The sequence below is a fragment of the Cydia pomonella genome, chromosome 6, assembly GCF_033807575.1.
Source record: "Cydia pomonella isolate Wapato2018A chromosome 6, ilCydPomo1, whole genome shotgun sequence".
NCBI classification, from domain to species: Eukaryota; Metazoa; Arthropoda; class Insecta; order Lepidoptera; family Tortricidae; genus Cydia; species Cydia pomonella.
This window is the reverse complement of record NC_084708.1, coordinates 20421268-20440978: the sequence shown is the minus strand read 5'-3', so window position 1 is coordinate 20440978 and position 19711 is coordinate 20421268. Positions and strand designations below refer to the sequence as shown.

The window sequence follows — 19711 nt, the reverse complement described above, 5'->3', positions numbered from 1 at the left end:
TTTTTTTAATTGTATAGATAAACTATCGGTTTTACATATAAAATACATACGGTTTTACATATTTTATTTAGTGTGTTAGCGAAAAAAAAATTGTTTTCCATAAAATAAATAAAGTGCCTATTTATTTTAATTTCGTATATATTTTATAAATATTTGTTTCCTGACGCTACCTAATAAAGATCGACGTTGAAGGCGCTTATTCCCATGACTTACAACTTGTCCAATATAAGTGAATCCGTATACGTATCGTAACTATGAATAAACAAGGTTCACACTTTTATATTGGTTCTCTTGAGTCGTGCGCTCGGCGAACTATTGGAATATATAAATACCAGGAGTAACGAGTAACTACGAATTACCAGTGATTACAATATTGTCTCTTGTCAAGCGTACCTGTCTTTTCCGAAAAACCATCAGAAGTGAAACCTCGAGATCCCTATCAACTGAGATAATATCGTTATACTGGTTTTCTCGAGGCGACACGTTAGTTGAACATAGTGAATAGTCGACCAGGGTTTCAGAAGTAAAAAACGAGGGTCAATTTCATGCTTTAAAAATATGATAGTCAATAATTTGAAATTAATCTCAGTGTAACTCGCTCGCTCAGATATTTGCTTGAGAGAGACGGTCTAAGATTAGGTAATATCAAATCATTGATATTTTTTAAAAATCGAAATGACTTAATATCACTTTAAGACGACAATTTAAGAAGTATGTACGTCTCGCCTACACATTTGTATAATGTTATTAGTTTTTCTCTGTTGCACCTCGAGGAATACGCAAAATATAGGGGTCTCGCTTGCGCAGCACTGTTAACTATATTTGGTTATCCTTGTTGCTCGTTGTGCACATGTACATTATAATGGTGTGTAGTATTTGCAAATGAATGGGTGCTGGACCAGATTTTAGTTTTGTCAACTATTAACGTCACATATCTACCCCTTTTACTTACATCAATGAATGAAACTAAGAGATATTAAATATTAAATAAAAAGTGAATGAGTAAAATATTGCTTATTTTACTCATTCAATTTTTATTTAACCGGACGACCGGTTTGGCCTAGTGGGTAGTGACCCTGCCTACGAAGCTGATGGTCCCGGGTTCAAATCCTGGTCAGGGCATTTATTCGTGTGATGAGCATGGATATTTGTTCCTGAGTCATGGGTGTTTTCTATGTATTTAAGTATTTATAAATATTTATATATTATATATATCGTTGTCTAAGTACCCTCAACACAAGCCTTATTGAGCTTACTGTGGGACTTAGTCAATTTGTGTAATAATGTCGTATAATATTTATTTATTATTTATTTATTATTTAATATTTTTTATACAGATCTTTAAAATAAAAGTTGCTTATTTTACTTTATTTACATGAATAATGCCCAATATCATTTTAAACCCATTTAATGTCGTAATAACGTTTAATTGTGGCTGTACGTCTTTTTACTATGAAGGGGAGACTTTTTGCGTTAACTCTTTCTTTTTGGAAGTGTCGATACTGTCTAGGATTTAAGATGTTTACCTAAAAGATGTCTATTCACTCTCCTCCAAGTGAATTCCACTCCTTAGCCGTTCGCATGATAAAGCTGTATGCATAGCATTTTGCTCAAAAATACTGACTGATCATATTTGCTATACTTTTCATTTAAAGTCTTTTATAAGCTCTATTTTCACGATTTTTTCATATATTTTGGATCCATGCTTCAAAAGTTAGAGTATCCACGACCACAAAACCATCATCACGTGCCAAATTACAAAGGATTGTGACGTAAGCAGTAAAAATTCTGTTCCATTCGCTTGAGTGTTGACAAACGTATAATAAGTTTGGTGGTTCGCTACGCGACCAAAATCTTATCGTCAAATCGTATGCCGTTTACCCGCGGCGATTAACGGCCTTCCCAAGCCAGGAGAATCATTCGAAATTTAAAAATCTAATCCCAAATTGACATGTGTTCCAGTCTTTGCAGCTCGTTATATTTTGATGCGAGCGAGAGGCTATGTGAGTAATGTCAAATCAAGCTTATATTTTTAAGTGTCGAATGGCACTCCCGTATCTTGGGCTGCAATAATCGTATCGTTTTGTGATGGGGAAGTCATAAAAATGTTTTTGAGACGGATATAAGCGGAGTATTAGGAACGTACGATAACGCCGTTATGCTAAGTGTTATTGGATATTTCTGTATGTTTATAATTGTGTAATACAATTCAGATTTGTGAGATGAATTATACAAATTTTTAAACTTATAGCTCAAGATTAAATACTGTCTGAATTAATGTGCCTAATTGCTCGTTATAAACGTGACACCCTTGGTATATTGAAATCCAGAATTAGAAAGACTAAACTGATAGCAGTTGTAGAATATATTGCATAGATTTGTCTGTATTTTTTTGCTATTTATTAAAATATCTAACCATAATACCTAAACGCAGATGTTTACGTTAATTTTGGGCCATAGTTGGGCGCTTTTCGATTACAGCTGTGGGGTTATAGGGTATGGAGCCACGTAATAGTATTTTATGCAACCGTTGCCTAAGAAGGGTCAAAAAAGGCGAGTGGCGTGGGTTACAATGTGAGCCGGAACCGCAGGCGTAGGCGAACATTGCAAAGGAAGCCACGACAATTTTTTGACCTACTTATACAACGTTGCATACAATACTTTTTCTAAGACTACTGACTTAGAAATAAAATGATAAATTTATTTTACAATCGCGGAATGAATAACATTGTCTATTATGAACTTTATTTTTGCTTGACGTTCACTAGATGGTGAAGTGAAGAAGTTTTGTTTTGGCAGCAATACACTTAGTTTGAAAACTGTATTTATTTGGATTATGGTATGGCTCAAGTGCTGTTGTTATGAACTTATGAGGAATAAACAATTTAAAAATGACAGATAACTATTGAGGAGTAGAAAAATAGATTTTACTTTACAACTGCCAGTATGACCAAGTATGCCAGTACAAGGAGTGTACAGGTTTTTAAAGGGTCGGCAACGCGCCTGTAATGCCTCTGGTGTTGCAGGCGTCCATAGGCTACGGTGACTGCTTACCATCAGGCGGGCCGTATGCTTGTTTGCCACCGTCGTGGTATAAAAAAAAATTACCTTTTAAGGAGTAGAGGTCGATTCCAATGTAATAATTTGTTATGTTCTTGAATAGGTTTTGATACGACGTTGACGATAGTCTTGGTGATTGGCGCGCATCTTACTCACGACTACTTTCTTTACTCTTTACTTGCACGAAAATAACATCAAACCCGTAACAACTTCTTCTTTCAATTTTTTTTTCTTTTTTTTTTAAATTTAAACCGGTCTCAGAATATAAGTGTATCTTTCTTAGAGATCACTCCAAAAAAAAAAAACAAAAATCGTTCATAACTAGTATGACGTTAGCCATGACACGCATTTACTCGTCACTTAGTAAACGCCCAAAAATCCCGCAGCGCAATTTACCAAATCGCCCTAAAGAAAGACCTAAACTCCCAAGGCTTTTAGCCCTTATCGCGGCAATCTGGCTGGCCCAGGATTTGCCTTCTCGACCGTGTCTGGCGAAGCACACGGCTATATTCTGAACGCTTACGAGGCCTTGTGCTTGCACTTGACCAGTAGGTACAAAAATATTGTCGCAGTGAACTGTTTAACAATCTAGTCTTCTTTTAAGTTACGTCTATAGGGTTATACTGTCTGCCTTGCATTTCAGGGGGAAAAATTTAATGACATGTGGGGGGTTCCTCTTCTTCTTCCTCGCATTATTCCGGCATTTTGCCACGGCTCGTCGCGGAGCCTGGGGTCCGCTTGACAACTAATCTCAAAATTTGGCGTAGGCACTAATTTTTACGAAAGCGACTGCCATCTGACCCTCCAACCCAGAGGGTAAACTAGGCCCTGTTGGGATTAGTCCGGTTTCCTCACGATGTTTTCCTTCACCGAAAAGCGACTGGTAAATATCAAATGATATTTCGTACATAAGTTCCGAAAAACTCATTGGTACGAGACGGGGTTCGAACCCGCGACCTCCGGATTGCAAGTCGCACGCTGCTCTTACCGCTAGACCACCAGCACTTCTTCGCTTGGGGGGTTATATCGATGCTTCAGCTATCAGTTTATCGATATCCCCTACCTGTCATAAAACTTCTTCGGCCCGATTCGAACTAAGCTCTAGGTACGATATGGATCGGATAGGATATGTCAGTGTCAAAAGTGATGTTGTTGTTTGAAGAAACGTCACTTTTGGCTGACATATCCGATCCATAACATATCTAGACGTAATATTTGACGTATCTTAAAGTTCGAATCGAGCTGTTTGTCCCTATAGATCCGATGTCTGTATGGAATTGAGGATATGATGTTCTTCTACGTGACAGCGTGATAAAACGGTTTCTGTCACTTTTTATGCCGCGGTGTTTAAAAGTGACAGTTATTTAGTCACGTGGATGATTATTAATTCTGATCACCTCTAGACGGCTAAAATTTATATTTAAAACTGACATTTTATGTATGTCGTTCCAAATATTATATAATGTCATCCAGTCAGCCAGTCAGTTGTTGTCCTTATGTTTACATGAACACCCACACTGGGTTATAGTGAAAAGCCACTATGAAGTTAATACTGACAGTTATGATTTGACCCTTATATTTACGAAGCTAAGACCTACCGTTTAATCGAAATGGTTAGAGTCATATATATATATGGGTCAATTCATAACTGTCAGGATTGACTTCTTAGCTGCGTTTCACTATAGCAATGTGAATAGTAGCCAAAGTAATTAGGTTAATTTGTGTCTGTGCCAGCCGCCAGCTATTGGCAGGTGAGTGTTTGCTATTGCTCGAGCCCGGGTGTCTTACTTTGAACATTTCCTTTTGGGAAAATATTCTCCTTACTACTTGTATTTCTCGACAGGAAAAGTGATGGGCATTTTATACCATGTCATGTTAATAGAAATAAACACCACTTTAAAATTAGCAGTGAAAATATTGGTCTTAACGGCCTTTTCAAGATATTTTCGATTCGATTAACTATCAAGCGAATATAATGTACCAACGTTTAACTTATTTAGCAATGACATTCATTTGAACTTCAATTAGCTACCAATACTAATAGGTTAGATAATTACAAAGTTTGCTAGATAGAAAATGGAATTAAAAATTTCACGAATCAGCCAGGCAAAATGTCTGTGCTAGGCTTATATACTATTGTACCTATAGAATTCCTCCACAGGCGAAATAGCCTACCAATTTTAAACGTGAAACTTTGATTCTTCTTGTTGTTCGATCGAAAAACTGCAGACAATGGGGAACTAAAAGTAATGGGACGAAGTTAGGAGACTCTTGGCGGAAAAATCCCTGATACTTATTGTATATTTTAAGCCAATTTGTCTCTTATACTTCTTTCTGAGCAAATACTTTCAATATTGGATTATATGATTTTAAATCTAAGAAATGCCAACTGGGATTAAAGATCGACTTAGGTAGCAATAACAAATCAGAACACTAATAATTTGTTTTATTGTAAATAACAAATAGAAACCTTTAACAGATAAAGTATATTGTGTTATTTTTGTCAAACCTCAGCCATATAAACTCAAAGTTTCTATATTATTTCTTAGAGTGCTTGGAATAAATCGTATTATTCAGAAGTTTTTAGTTTTACGAACACATCAGAAGAGAGATATAATCTTACCGCATTTGAATTTAGGGCCGGTACAGACGGACTACAACTCGACTGCAACTTGTATGGGAACTGCACGTCGTCGTTGCAGTTGGAGTGCAGTCGGCATGCAGTTCCCATACAAGTTGCAGTCGAGTTGCAGTCCGTCTGTACCGGCCCTTAGTTGCCTAAATATAACTAGACACACTCCTGAATGAAAGACTGAATTTATTTATTAAACATGTTCTGAATAAACTCAACATTAGATATTGGGTTTGTATTTTGTGTCGATACACTTTTAGACAAAAATAAATTCATAAATATGCCGTGGTCTATATTAGTAAACTACTCAAATCTAGGCCGGTCAAACACGAAAACAGTTAAACGAGTTTCTGGACCTAGTGACTAGTTTTATAGTTTGTTTGATTGTTCCTAGTTTTGTTTTCGTATATTGTGTAAACCAAAAATATAGATGTAAGAACTAGATATAAGTGAAAATATTTGTACACCGCCTTCACGGTAGAATATGAAAGAACTTGCAATAATTGTAATTAAACATCAAATCAATGTTGTACCATATTCTGACAAATAAATACATTTCAATTTCAACACAATTGTAATTACAAAGTTTCGGGTGTTCTTTAGACCAGGTGGCCGATTCAACAATACATTTTGTTGTAAATATGATATCTTAGAGCGTTTCTTTTTTTTGTGCCACAAAATAAAGAAACTTTTTTGCCACTTTTGTATTATTAGTAGTCAGGATCGCGAGCCCTTTTCATCCTTATAGGAGAAAAAAAATGTCCCAAAATTTCTATAAAATTTCAAATTTACCTTTTTGTTACCACCTACAAAGTTTATGGGGAAATATTAACACAGTAGGAAAAAACCCATGGACATTTCTTTATTCCATTAGGACCGAAATAGCTTGTAATTCTGAGCAGAAAAAAACAGCCAAGTGCGAGTCGGACTCGCCCATGAAGGGTTCCGTACCATTTATGACGTATTAAAAAAAACTACATACTAGATCTGGTTCAAACCAATTTTCGGTGGAAGTTTGCATGGTAATGTATATCATATATTTTTTTTAGATTTTTCATTCTGTTATTTTAGAAGTTACAGGGGGGGGGGCACATTTTTTCACTTTGGAAGTGTCTCTCGCGCAAACTATTCAGTTTAGAAAAAAATGATATTAGAAACCTAAATATCATTTTTGAAGACCTATCCATAGATACCCCACACGTATGAGTTTGATGATTTTTTTTTTTTAATTTTAAGACGTATTAAAAAAACTACTTACTAGATCTCATTCGAACCAATTTTCGGTGGAAGTTTGCATGGCAATGTATATCATATATTTTTTTTAGATTTTTCATTCTGTTATTTTAGAAGTTACGGGGGGGGACACACTTTTTACCACTTTGGAAGTGTCTCTCGCGCAAACTATTCAGTTTAGAAAAAAATGATATTAAAAACCTCAATATCATTTTTAAAGACCTATCCATAGATACGTATGGGTTTGATGAAAAAAGATTTTTTGAGTTTCAGTTCTAAGTATGGGGAACCCCCAACATTTATTGTTTTTTTTTCTATTTTTGTGTAAACATCATAATGCGGTTCATAGAATACATCTACATACCAAGTTTGAACAGTATAGCTTTTATAGTTTCGGAAAAAAGTGGCTGTGACAGAATCGGACAGACAGACGGACATGACGAATCTATAAGGGTTCCGTTTTTTGCCATTTGGCTACGGAACCCTAAAAACACAAAAATTATGAAAAAATACAAAATTAGTGAAAGAGGTAATATTTTAAGAAACACTCCTTAATGATAATGATGTCATTATGTTATTATTCGGGAATTCATTTTTGTCGTGCTTGTTTGTAAATGTATTGGCTCAAGCGGAACGATCATTTTGACAACAAAATTTACTTTTGAACTGGCTTCCAGGGCAACATACCACCCCCGAGGTTTTGCGCTATATATCGGTATGGCTTTGATGTAGTACAGAACACACATGCAGAAAAGTTTTGTCAGTTGAAGCACTTACTTGAAAAAATAAGTCCCATTGTTGTATCCAAAGAAAGGCACTGTGTATGTCAGCATCCAGATGTTGCCGCCGCCGCAGTCATAGTACGGCTTGGACCACTTCCCGTCCTCATAGGTCACGGAGAGAATCTCGTCCGGCACGCGCGCCGTGTGCGCCGTGTCGTTGAACGTGTAGGTATTGAATCCTGTGAACGGGCCTTAATGAGAATGGAGAATTTGCTCATAACACCAAATTGTTGAATTTTTTAGAGAGTTATTCAAACTTGATCTCCCGTCATGGGCCTAAAGACTAGAGTACATTATCGCGCCTAAGCTTATTGTAGACCTAGTTACCAATGTTTACAAAAAAAGATGACGTCATAACTAGAGGAGTTTTTTCCCTTTTTTGGTTCTACGGGTCAAATTGATTCAAATAGCCTAAAGATCAATCGTACTAATTTTCATACTTTTGACACCAAATGCAGCATTTTATTGAATCTCGGGGTGTACCGCTAGGACTATGGGCTATAGTTCCGATGTCCCTAAGCTGGCCCAATGCAGGTTAAACCATTTCAATATTAATGCATTTATAATTAATGCAGAAGCTAACAATAATTAATATTTAATTTCATAAATTTTCAGCATGCAAATTATATTCGACGAATTCCATTACCATTTTACGAGTAATTTCATCTTACAATTTACTTTCAATAATATCCTGAAGCCATGTCGTTCATTAGATATTTTTGTCTACTGTTTTTCCTGATCGTCGTTTGCTTGACGCTTACTCAATAAACCAGAAAATTATTATAGGTACGCGCGTACAGATAAGGAATTTTTAAACAGTATTTTTTTGTTGTTGTTGTATTTTGACGACCGTTCTGGCCTAGTAGCCCTGCCTATGAAGCCGATGGTCCCGGGTTCGAATCCCGGTAATGGTATTTATTTGTGTGATGAGCACTAATATTTAATCCTAAGTCATGGGTGTTTTCTATGTATTTAAGTATTTATATATTATATATATCGTTGTCTGAGTACCCACAACACAAGCCTTCTTGAGCTTAGTCAATCTGTGTAGGAATGTTCTATAATATTTATTTATTTTTATTTATTATGTTCCGTGGTATTTCCGCTTATTTAACTCAATGTTCTTCTGCTATGGTATTTATTTATTCTTTTTATTTATTTTTTCCTGAGTGCTTAAATAGACTCTCTATCTGCAAGGCATAGTGCTCGAAGAAATGGACTCATAAAGGAAATAGACCGGGCACCGGACAGCTAGCTAGATAATTGGTGAAAATAGGTTTAGTAGGGTGACCACGCTTTCATGTCCATGCGGGGACATTTTAGATTCCAATGTCCCAGTTATATACGGGTCAAACATTATCATGAATTAGTATTTAGTACATTACTTAAAAAGAATGACATCTAGGATTGGAAAGAAGGAATAACGGCAAGTAATTAAAATAATTTATTGCGATGAGAAAACCTTTAACAGAGGTTATAAAGACAAAATGATCACTTATTGTATTTAAAAGTCAATACAATACAAATTCTCTTCATTGCACAACCTCAGAAGAAATGTTCATGGAAACATACATAATACATGCAAATAGAAGTAAAAAACTGGCGGCCTTATCGGTAAAGAGCGATCTCTTCCAGACAACCTAAATTAAAACTATATAGCATACATTATAACTTTCAAAACAGATTTATAATAACAAGCGCCTACACAAATTGTTATAGTTGCATTGGGCACTGTAAATATAGGTATATCAACAACAACAACATGCCCGCTAACGTAATATGCACGATGGGCCTTTTCTTCGAGCACGATAAATTACGGACATTGATAATGCCTACACAGAGATCTGGCTGACATTACCGCCATAATAGCTAAGATTCGGTTAGTTTTAACATGAATCGGCAAAATTTAACTATGTTCTTGTATTGCTGGTACTTGTACCTAATCGTAACCTCCAGTAGAAAATGGAGGCACTGTTAGTCTATAACATGCTGTCACATAAATAACTTAAGTAAAAAAAAACCGTAAGATGTCCCTATGGAACTAGATTATTTTTATTAATATCATCTAGACGACTTTTTGAAAATTTGTAAGCACTCGAATATTTTTATTTATCATTTGTTATAATAGTACGTGGCATTAAAAGAGACCGAAAATTTGTAATAGATATTAAGATAGTTTTGGGACTAAAATACATTTTGGACATGACCCCAAAATGTATTTTAGTCCCAAAACTATCTTACGTTACACGAAATCGCTTGGTCACCCCACGCCAGATTGATCGAGATTGAACGAAATTAAGTGGCTGGAATGGAGTGTGGCTATTTCGTATCCCAACACTGAACATTACTTAATATCTACAAGCAGTCTCCTTGAAATTATTGCATAATACCGCAAGCATACTTTTGACGCTGAAGTAATTATAAAGAAGAATCCAAGTCATTATCATAAATAATATATTGGTTCCGCTGCCGGGTAGCTAAAAAAAGTTGGTAATTCGAATCAATGTATAAAATGCTCAATGTCTACAAGCAATCTCCTAGTAATTATGGCATAATACCTCAAGTATACTTTTGACGCTAAAGTAATCATAAAGGAAAATCCAAATTATTATTAATTCGAATAATATATAAATATACCAATCACGAAACCTCTATTGAACAGTAAATTAACCCCGAGGCCAGCCCCTGAAAGTAGTTAGCAATTTTGAAGTAAGATACGATGCCTCTATTTAACGTAACCTCTACATCTAACCTTCGAGACTTCAACTTGTTTCAATTGGTTCCTGGTGCTCCATCGCCTCTTCACAGTTGAAATTAAACGATCAATACAGGCTACTGTACTATTGTACCCGGATTATAATTATATTGGGTCCGAAAGAGGTGTTTTTACAATGAATTATTCAATTCAATTCAATTATTTTCAGAACACGTGTACGTTCCATAGCATGGTTCGTAACAAAATAATTAAGAAATTATAAGCTAATGTTAGTATTTTTAAAATGATAATGAATAACAAAGAATAATAAAGAAATCTACAAATAAAAGAGGGAAGTATAGCACGTGATCGTCCATACAAAAAGAGAAAATATTTTTCCACTTCTAAATATTTTCTATTTTCTATGATATTTTAGTATGTTAGGTATGACTCTGGTTCCTTGGAAGCTGGGACGGCCTTTAGTTTGGGATTGGGATGCCACATGTGAAGATACCCTTGCACCATCCCACCTTCCAGGGACCTCTATCAAGGCCGGAACGGGCGCCGAAGCAGCCGAGCGCCTCAAACGGCGCAAATATGCATCCATTGATTCTGGTTGCATGTTTGAGCCGTTTGGGGTGAAGACCCTCGGGCACTGAGGACCCGGAGCCCATTGTATATTTAGAGAGCTGGTAAAGCGACTCATTGATGCTACGGGTGACCAGAGGGCTGGTTCTTTCCTTGCCCAGCAAATAGGCATCGCCATACAGCGCGGTAATGCCACCAGCCTTCTGGGCACCCTACCATCGGGCGACGAGCTAGCCCCCATTTTTTATTTGTAAATATATGTATTTAGATATGTTTCTTTACTTTAGTTATATTATTTTTTATATGTTATGCGTTTCAATAAGTTAGTTTAGATATATTATATTAAAAATGTTATATTTTATTTTAATTACTGAATAAAAATACATATGTTAGGTAGTGACACAATGAAAAACTAGGTTTAAGGTTTTCCTTTTTTTCAAAATTTGCAAAACAAAAGAAGAATCTTTCAAGTAAGCGAAACCTATAACCCTAGAATAAATAATGCTGAAGCGATCGACATCAAAATCAAAGTGAATTGTTAAGATATAGTAAGTGGAAACAGTTTTCTCCCGAAATGGAATTCCATAGAAAAAGTACCGTTATTTCGTTAGGATCGCAAAGCTATTTTTCCTTCTTACGCTTTCATACACAAAAATACTCATAAACTGCTGTGGTGGCATAGCTAAATATGTAATAAGATTAAATACCCACAAATTTAATATTCCCCTATATGCTTACGTAAACAGCACCCGTTACGAGCAACTGTGATGATAATAAACATACATTTTCGTGATTCATATTATAATATACAGCGTCTATTTTTGATACGACCGCATATTCTAAGGGTAGTTATTTTAGGCCCAAATGAATTAATTAACTTTCATTTGTGTTACTAAAATATTACGACTTTTATTTTGCCTTATACAATAATTTTGCACGTTTTATATAATTAATAATGAATTAGTGAGGCGATACTGTCACAAAAAAATACAAAAATGAAATGCAATTTGTTAGTTATGAATAAATTTTCTTTTAAATCGTTTTTATGGCACTGAAGAAACCTACGCCTTGATTCAATTTGCGATCTTATGTAAAACACACTCTGTATATTCGTAAAACTTCTGTTGTTATAAAATAATTAATTAATAACAAAACCTTTATACCTATTTGTTTGTGACTTTCTACTTCTTTGAAGTATTTTCTCAATATATAAATTCGTCTAGATTAGGTAGGTATCTACAACGATTTATAAAATAGTTTAGTGTGAAAATAGTATTATGCAACTGTTGTTTAACAGAGGTCACAAAAGGCGAGTTTAAGTAAGTTTTTATTCGGCAACCACAATAACCACATTCATGAAGTAGCAAAGAATGGAGGGTACGGGCGGAAAAATGAATAAATGATATTTAAAAAAAAACTTGTCTATGGTTCACTTATATGTCAGAAATGAAATTTAAAATAAGGTTGGCAACAATGTATTTCATACAATATTTTTTAAGTGGTCATTACACGAAATATCGGGAGTAGAAAAAAATCTAAATGAGTGGCGATATTATAAAACACTAACAAATCAGACCGTTCTACAATGACACGATTTACTAATTACTTTTCCCTAAGTAAGTTCAGTCGAGTTCCAAATATATTTTTTTTCTACTCCAGCACTTCTATTTGTCAATTAAATGACAGCCAGTGATATTTAAATCAACTTATTAGCACTGCACATTATGAGTTCTAAGTATCTACATAATGTTAAGTAGGTACTTTTACGTTTTTGTTTTACCTATGTGTACCGTAGCCGTCCGAATATATTATAATGACCCTTCTTAGTATAAACTTACTTATACCTTTTTCTAACCTTTTGGCCTTTTTCACGCAAAATGTAAAGATTAAGTTTTTAAGCTTTCTAGATACCCATTAAGGGCTATAAGTAGGTAATGTTAAAAGAAATTCAAATAAGTTTATCACTTAAATATATTTTCGATACTTTGTCAAAATTTATTGCAGCTTTCTACGCACTGTAAACAACTACTGATCGATTTTGTTTTACAACCTTCCAAACATAAATACTACACAATTTTAAGTTAAAAACTAAAATAAGTAATAAAACGTAAACGTTAAGCCCGTTTAAATCACCCAAAAATTAATTTATTTCGTCAAACCTCAAACTAAAAATTTTGAAGTTTAGTGTCACGTCAAATAAATATATTTTAACTACTACCACCTTATATTAGTATGAATGAATTTACCTCTAGCTCACAACATCCAGACCTGGTACCACCATGATGGTGTACGGCTTGATATCGCTGTTGAAGTGCGGAATCGATTACGCACGTTACATGTTTTAAAATCAGTGGATTGCCAGATTTGGCCTTGTGGTCCCCTGTTCGTTCGATCGAAGAAAACCGTTTTATAAAAAGAATCGAGAACTCATGAAGAAATTTAATAAAATCAAGCGCTGTAATCGGCAAAACACTTCACATTTCAAATGTTACTATGACATTTCTGTTTGTATCATTCTTGTCATTGATAATGTTAATATGGTAAACCAATAACACAGAGGGTTATACAAAATGATGAAATTGTGTTTTTTTTACCGACGGTAAAAGTTACTGAATTTCGATAAATCAGGTACCGATATCATATTTATTATCGAACAATTATGTGGTATATTTCTTTTCCTTACGTTTGGTTACATACTATAGCCACAATTTTGTAAAAACTACACATACATTATCTAATATGAACCCAGGAATTTACAACACACCTACACTTACTGTTTTTTTTTTCGGTGCATAATATTTTTACAGAAGAAACGCACAAGAACGACTATTTTCTAACAAATTTGATTTTGACAATTAAAACGTCAAAGGAATTTGCTTTGATACATCTTTTTTGCGTTCGGAAATCGGTCACTTTACGAGTATAAACTATACATAAATAATATTTAGTGGTCTTTGAAATAACTCTGCTCGTCAAAAAACCTTTTTTTGTCGTCGCTATGAGTTGAGACCTGGTTAAGGATTAATTTCATAAACTGTTTCGTTTCACATAACACAATAATTACAACCACTAGCAGTACATTATCATGTCTAATAAGAAAAAAATCTATCCGCCGATTTGGGTAGATTCGGGTAAACACCCACAACCCATCTCTAGCAGTAGGGCATATAGCTTCCAAACCGGAAGACATAGATTGTATTATTGGCTTGAGTCTCTTAGTGCTTATGCATGTGTGCAATAAGTATCAATTTCTATTTATCAGTTTCTTATTAGTGATCTTGGTAATATTGCGAATAAATTCAAAAGGGTAAAATATGATCTCAATCCGTCTCGGGCTTGGAAAGGGACTATAGCCCAAAACTCTTTTCTAAGAGACCCATGCCCAGCAATGGGATGTTAATACAATGGGTGATGATAATGATATTGTAAAAACCCGACTGATTAGAAACTTTATACCTAGATAGACAGAAAATCAAAGAAACGTCATAAAATAATTTCTTAATGCTAGACTTAACATAAAAGAAACTTGATTGAATATGACCATGATTAGGTAAGATTTTCAAGTTTGTTTTAAAACTTATCATACAGTATTATATATTATAATGAAAATTCCTTTGTTGCTTAAAGAAATTAGCATTCATTCGTTCGTCTCTTGTGTTTTAAGCATGATCATAAAAAAGCTTTATGTGAGACATTTTGACGACCGGTCTGGCTTAGTGGGTAGTGACCCTGCCTATGAAGCCGATGGTCCCGGGTTCAAATCCTGTTAAGGGCATTTATTCGTGTGATGAGCTTGGATATTTGTTCCTGAGTCATGGTGCTATATATGTATTTATAAATATTTATATATTATATATATCGTTGTCTACGTACCCTCAACACAAGCCTTATTGAGCTTACTGTGGGATTTAGTCAATTTGTGTTAATTATGTCCTATAATATTTATTTATTATTATTATTTATTAAGACATGGTGTTTGTGTGTGTATCGCATTGTCGGTCGCCAATAAAGACGATATTGAACTTGCATCACTATGCTAGCTAGTAGTAATTTATTGACTATGGATAATTTGGGAGGTGTATTATTAATGAAAATTAATCATTACACAATATATTTACAAAGCGTGAAGTTATATTACGATTGACTGGCATGAAAGTTATTGAACTGCAACTGCAAATTCTAATATAATCATATACTTAGTAAGACAAAAGTGAAATGGGCCTCTGATATTCAAACCAGAGTCTACAGTATTTGCGACTGATGTCATAACCCGTTAAAACAACCGTGAACCGACCTACTAGGGTACTAAATCCTGTACACATGTTAGTATGCCTTTGTATAAAATGATGGTTATAGAAAGTTATACCTAGTTCGTGTTACCCACGATGACGCAGATTAGTCAAATCTAACCTTTAATAACATGACATTACGAGTTACTACAATAAAGCAAAGATTTAAATACGTAAAGAATTCAAATCACGAGCTAATGAAACATAATCGTAACAACTCACCTCTGCGAAACTGATTGTAGTTGCGTATTACACGCTCAGCATTTTTGCGAGCAATGTAAAACCACTCGGACGTGTTGCTCAAATATTTGTACTCCACGGCTAAGTCTTTAGCCAATATCGGCCCCTCCGGCAATCGGTACGCGAAGGGACAAAAAAGCTGGTAATCCTTATACTGAAACTGATCGTAGCAGTTCCCCGCAGCAAAAATATCATCATCAAACTCCACCATAGAAAATACACTAGCATGCAGCAAGTATTCATTGTGCATCACTGACGGACCAGCATATTTCCACAATCTGGTCAGCATGTTTGCTCTATTTACAGCCACGTCGGCTTCTATCCTAAATCTTTCTTGAGCATATCTATCTACAACTCCTTCGCCTAAATTCAAATCAGTCCCCGCTGTACAGTTTTCTCCCAGCAAATGCTGTGTTTCTATTAACCTTAGGAATCTAGTAACAACATCTTCATGAACAGGCCTAGATATTGTGATGTTTTCTACATCTACAGTTTCATTGATTACTGTATTCACGTTTTCGGGGGTGTCTATCTTTTGGGTATCATTGTCGTAGCTATGTTCTAGGTTCAACAAGTGTCCTGCCAGGGTTACGTCTGAGGGTTTGGTGAAGTGGGCGGAAGAATAGTTTCCGAAGAACTTTTGGAACTGGTTGGAGTCTTTGATGGCGCCGTCATCGCTGTCCGCGCCGTACGGTCTGAGGGCGGATACTATCGGGTCTTCCCCAGATTTGTCGATGCTTTCTGTAACAAAGAAAATATTCTTCATTAACATCCTTAAACGTAGAACTATAAATGTGTTGAAATTGTATCTTGTAATTCTGTTACATGTTCATTTGCATGTTCATATTTTTCAAATTATGTAACTGTTATAAGATAATCCAATACCTACACTTGTTACAAAATATTAAGGCAAAAATGATAACAAAAATAAACGCAATATCATGTCATTTTTCAAATAATAAATGCTTCGTTCAAACTTTTGTAAACTCCCAAGAAATTTAATCTCGGCGACTTATTTCGTTTTGACATACATTGATTAACCTACTTTCAAATTCAATTCATCATTCAAGTTCCTGGCAACTTTGTTTTGCAGTTTAACATTATGGTCCGTTTTTAAGCTACCGTATTATTTGAGAAAGCATTCTCTTAAACTTATAATCAGTGGCTTCTGATCCTTACGCCGAATTGCCCAATCAAACCATAGGGGTATAGTTGGTTTCATTCACGATGACGCGCAGATTTGTCAAATCTAACCTTTAATAACATAATAATACGAGTCCAGGCACGCGTCATCGTGAATGACACGATCAATAACCATTTAAACAAACGCCAACTTAATGATCATAGTCATATCACTATGGTAACCTGCCGGAATTACGCGTCATGAAATAATAAACAAAACCTAGTAAAACAGCAACTAATAAAATAACAATGCCCAATTTAATCAAAATAACGACATCGTTTTATCACTACCTGCTTGTAGCTTTACCTCCAAAGAAACCTCATCTTTATTAAAATGTGAAAATTCTCCTCCATCGGTACGGATGGTGATTCTTGTAAAGACGTTTTTCACGTAAAGGGGATTCAGCTGTCGTTGGGTCGGGTGTGTAAAATCTTTGCAATCCCCCTATAAAGGAGGATTTTGTTTATGAGGACAACAAATAGAGCAATCGCGACTTTCATTACAAGCGGGAGGCTGCGAATTGATAGCTACGGTTATTTATGGCAAGTAATTTTGCTATCTATGTGTTCTCAATGTTGCGAAAACGCGTGAAAGTTGAGTGCGGCAGCAAACCAGGATAACATGACCTAATGATCTTTAAAACAATACACAAGAAGGAAAATACATATTTTTTTTTTCATGTGACAGGCGTAGGCGTTAGAGGAAATACCTGCATATGTATTATATTAAAATCTTATTTTGAGGGATAGTGGACGGCTTTTCCCCATCCTCACTTTCCCCCTCTGTGTTGTGTATTTATCGCAGCTATTTATTTGCTTTTCGATTTATAATATGTATTTAAATTAGATATTTGCCTCTGTGTTGGAGAGATGCAGCGTGTAATCAAACAGCACTCATTGCAACTGGTCTGCCTCGAGTCCGTGACTCGCCAATGTTTGATATGCAAATGTAATGTCCCCTGAACACAGTTGCTACTGGGTGCCAGATGCTGCGATTCAATAAGGAATCGGTCATGAACGGGATCTCTTTAAACACAATCTGGTTTTTGTTTTTCTATCTTTGCGTTACACAAGCGATATGTTTAGGTTTTGAGGTCAGTTAAACGCATGTGACATACGGTAAATGTTTACCATCAAGCGTGTAGTATGCTCATCTACATAATTCTGAAACCATTAAGTAATAACACTCGTTCAGTACCCCTAGTGTAAATTTTATCGACATCATAACGTGACGAACGCGTTTGCGTTAAGTCTCATTTTGTATAGGATTTTGAGTTTCCAAAACGTCCCGCTTGGCGCGCTCTTTCTAAATCCAATACAAAATGAGACTAAACGCAAACGCGTACGTCACGTTTCAAAATCGAATTTATTTACACTAGGGGTACAGAACTTCATTGTAGAAAATGTAATCGAAAATACCATAAAATACCACTCATATCTCGCCTTAAAGACACCCATCTAAAGTCTATGAGTACGAGTACGTATTGTTTACTTAACAACACCAACATCAAATATTATTATCATAAAAAGTTGTTTTTACTTATAAACACGTGGTTAAGTACATAAAGCTTGAACACAAGGTCTAAGAATGCGATATGTCACCCCGCTTGCCTCCCACACCTCGGTGCGAGATACCTAACCACAGCGCACGCCCCGCTTCCTTCGTTCAAATTATAGGATTAGCTTTAAGTAAATGGCATTTAATTCTAACGACAAATTCTAAGCTTGTCTAAATCTAAACATACCTAACTCTAATTCAGTAATATGTCGGGATGTGTATGTCCCAATCACGCACCTACACTCGCCGCAAACAATCAAGTATTTAGCAACTAAAGTAAGTTTCTACTTCATATCTATACCAACCATAGACTACTGCCCACAGAATCCGCTTTAAGAAGCGTTTTGACCTACGATATCACTACACGTGTTTAGAATTAGAAACTCAAGACACTAACAGAAGTTAACGTGTATTTCGTAAGATTACCGCACACAGAGCGACTCGAATTGTCGACTGCCAGTGTATTTCGGATCGGCTTGACTCCTTGGCGCTGCGTAGAGATGTGGCCTCGCTCTGCATTTTCTATCGCATGTACAACGGGGTGTGTTCCGAGGAATTGTTCGGATTAATCCCTGCCGCTTCTTTTCGCCATCGCCCTACGCGACAACATTTCCTCCTCCTCCTCAACTGTGCGTTTTTCCAGGAACTTTCTGCCTCGCACAGCTAAACTGTGGAATGGACTGTCGCCTGCGGTATTTCCGGACCGATACGACCTACAAACCTTCAAGAAAAGAGCGTACTCCCATCTTAAAGGCCGGCAACGCACTTACAACCCCTCTGGTGTTGCAGGTGTCCATGGGCGGCGGTAATCGCTTACCATCAGGTGATCCGTCTGCTCGTTTGCCTCCTCTACCATAAAAAAAACACAGACCAACCACATCATTATACCTAGTTTCAATCTTATTATTTTTAGGTTTTTTTTTATTGCTATTTAGATTATTATATTTTTACATTTAACAAATTTAAACTGCTGTTAGCCTGTTTATCCTAAGAGCCCTATGGCAGTAGTCATTTGTGAGCGTATAAAGATACTGGGTTTTTTTTGAAAAGACGTTACGTTCGCGTCGCGTCGATCTCTCGCTACGCACTCGCCTCGCTTTCAAATCGCTCGCAAATCGATAGGGCGATAGGTCCCTAATTCTGGATAAAGATATAGGTACATTAGTCAATCGGTATTCAATTGTCTCTAAAACTAATTTCATCCTAAGTAAAACCAGTTTTTCCATCAAACAACCACAATACAATACAATTTTAGTGGCGATTTTAGGGATTTTATATAAATAAATAAATAACGGGACATTAAAAAAGACTAAAACAACATTATAGGATATAATAACTACACGAATCGACTTAGCATCACAGTAAGCTACAATAAAACGTAGACAACGATATATACATATAACCAATTAGGCCGGACAAGTCGTTAAAAGCCAATATGAGAGCACGAAGTGA

The 19711-nt window shown here is 35.7% G+C and overlaps 1 protein-coding gene across 1 annotated transcript in view; it reads right to left on the bottom strand.

The window, feature by feature from the left end:
- The window catches only part of LOC133519253 (metabotropic glycine receptor), a 158429-nt gene that overhangs the window by 79635 nt on the left and 59083 nt on the right, over positions 1 to 19711 (bottom strand). The window contains exons 2-3 of the mRNA XM_061853244.1: positions 15502 to 16260; positions 7703 to 7886 (exon numbers count right to left, since the gene is read on the bottom strand). Of these exons, the coding sequence (XP_061709228.1) occupies positions 7703 to 7886; positions 15502 to 16260 (943 nt within the window). The remainder of the gene's footprint in view (positions 1 to 7702; positions 7887 to 15501; positions 16261 to 19711) is intronic.